This window comes from Odontomachus brunneus, unplaced genomic scaffold (assembly GCF_010583005.1).
Source record: "Odontomachus brunneus isolate Ranch 3 - 2012 unplaced genomic scaffold, Obru_v1 Obru_scaffold_134, whole genome shotgun sequence".
NCBI lineage: Eukaryota > Metazoa > Arthropoda > Insecta > Hymenoptera > Formicidae > Odontomachus > Odontomachus brunneus.
In genome coordinates this window covers 935,277-937,035 of record NW_022639584.1, presented here as the reverse complement: position 1 = coordinate 937,035, position 1,759 = coordinate 935,277, and the positions used below count along the sequence as shown (strand labels likewise).

Below are 1,759 nucleotides of genomic sequence, written 5' to 3'. Positions count from 1 at the left end.
ATATATATATATATATATATATATATATATATATATATATATCATAGTTTATTTTCATCTTTCACATATTTTAAAAATGCATGCAAACCTAACAAAATCATATATTGGAAGCTTGCATAAGTTTGTTGGATCGTGATGTAATTGACTCAAAGTTATACTACAGATATAAAATCAAATAATAGTGGAAGTTAATAGAAGAGATAAAATGGTAAAAAATATATTAATTAAATATAATATGCACTGTTTTGTTGCTATTAACAAATGAAGTATACCTGAAGATTGACAAACATTTGCAAGCCTCTAATAATAAGTAGAATTATGTAAATATAATTGGAAAATAGTACTACATACCTATTAATAACCTGCCTTGGGAATATTTCGAACATAATCTCTCTAACTAAGCGTGCAAAGGGTAATTTAGGGATTAATAAATTAGTAGTGTGCCTCAGATGCCTAATTTCCCTTAGTACGTGAAATCGCTTCTTTTTCTTATATATTATTACTTCTGTCTAAAAGAGTAATCATTAAAAAGTTCAGTTAATTATTGAAGATCTAGTTTAATGATAGAGTTTGATAGAGTTCTAATAATGGTTTGACAATTTGTTACTCACATCCTTTTGTTTCCTCACTGAAGAACGCTCACGTGAACTGTGTGATCTAAAATACATTTGATGAATTATAAATATATGAATTATAACCACTAAAAATTAAAAAATAAAATAAATCCACTTCAGTTATAATAACAATGCTCTTGTCAAGTGAATAACATTGGTTTTTCTGATGTTAAAATTGTACATTATAAACAACTGTGTAATAAAATTCCTAACAATAATTATTCTATTAATAAGTAAAATGATATAAAATATGAGGAATAATTGAAATATATAAAATATAAGAAATAATTGAAATTAGAAAAAGAAGGGACGAAAAATAGCGCCTGTCTACAAAAGCGCCTGTCTCAGATTTTTATTAAATTATATAATAATATGACAGTAACCTAGGTGTAGGTTTTCGCCGAACCATTATCGTATGCCTGTCTCACAATCGTACAAAACACTGATTTTGCCACTATAAACTAAATGTTAGGTTTGTCAGTTTATAATGAAAATTCAATACGTGAGTTACAGATTGCCGCCAATTTTAACGCAAACATAACCTTCAAACAAATCGATCGAGAGAGCATAGGGTGCGTTCAGCGAAGAGTTGCACAACAGTTGAGCAATCCGTCAATGGGCGCGTTCAGCGGAAAAAGCGCTCAGTGAGCAATCAACGATTATTGGTTCTTACTGTTAGATCCCTCTAAATCTAGACCAATTATATTAACGAATTGCTCAACTGTTCGCTGAACGTACAATGGCTTGGTTTACATCGTGCACTTGATACGCGTACTAAATAGTAACTTTCTATTAGATAATCTTAATATCGACGATATATATAAACAACGGTATATTAAACTGGTATAATACTCATCAACAAAACGTATTGTATTGATTGAATGCGTTACCGTTGATATGCATTGTCGATATTAAGATTATCTAATAGAAAGTTACTATTTAATACGCATATCAAGTGCACGATGTAAACCAAGCCAAAAGGACCAATCATCAATCCAAATCTTATGGAGGATTTATACTGCGTCCGACATCTGACACGATACGATTGGCTATTGGTGTCGTACGTCATGTCGACGCAATGTGAATCTTCCTTTAAGTTCACCTTCAGATGGTATGGATTATTTCATTGGCTACGGAGTATCTGA

At 30.6% G+C, this 1,759-nt stretch overlaps 1 protein-coding gene across 2 annotated transcripts in view; it reads right to left on the bottom strand.

The window, feature by feature from the left end:
• Positions 1 to 1,203, bottom strand: part of LOC116850107 (histone H3.3-like) — a 2,486-nt gene extending 1,283 nt beyond the window's left edge. The window contains exons 1-3 of one of the 2 annotated variants that reach the window (XM_032827996.1): positions 998 to 1,203; positions 612 to 657; positions 352 to 509 (exon numbers count right to left, since the gene is read on the bottom strand). In XM_032827996.1, coding sequence (XP_032683887.1) covers positions 352 to 509; positions 612 to 657; positions 998 to 1,023 — 230 coding nt within the window. In that variant the 5' untranslated portion in view covers positions 1,024 to 1,203. The remainder of the gene's footprint in view (positions 1 to 351; positions 510 to 611; positions 658 to 997) is intronic. The other variant, XM_032827995.1, reaches the window with a different exon arrangement.
• Positions 1,204 to 1,759: the final 556 nt, after the last annotated feature.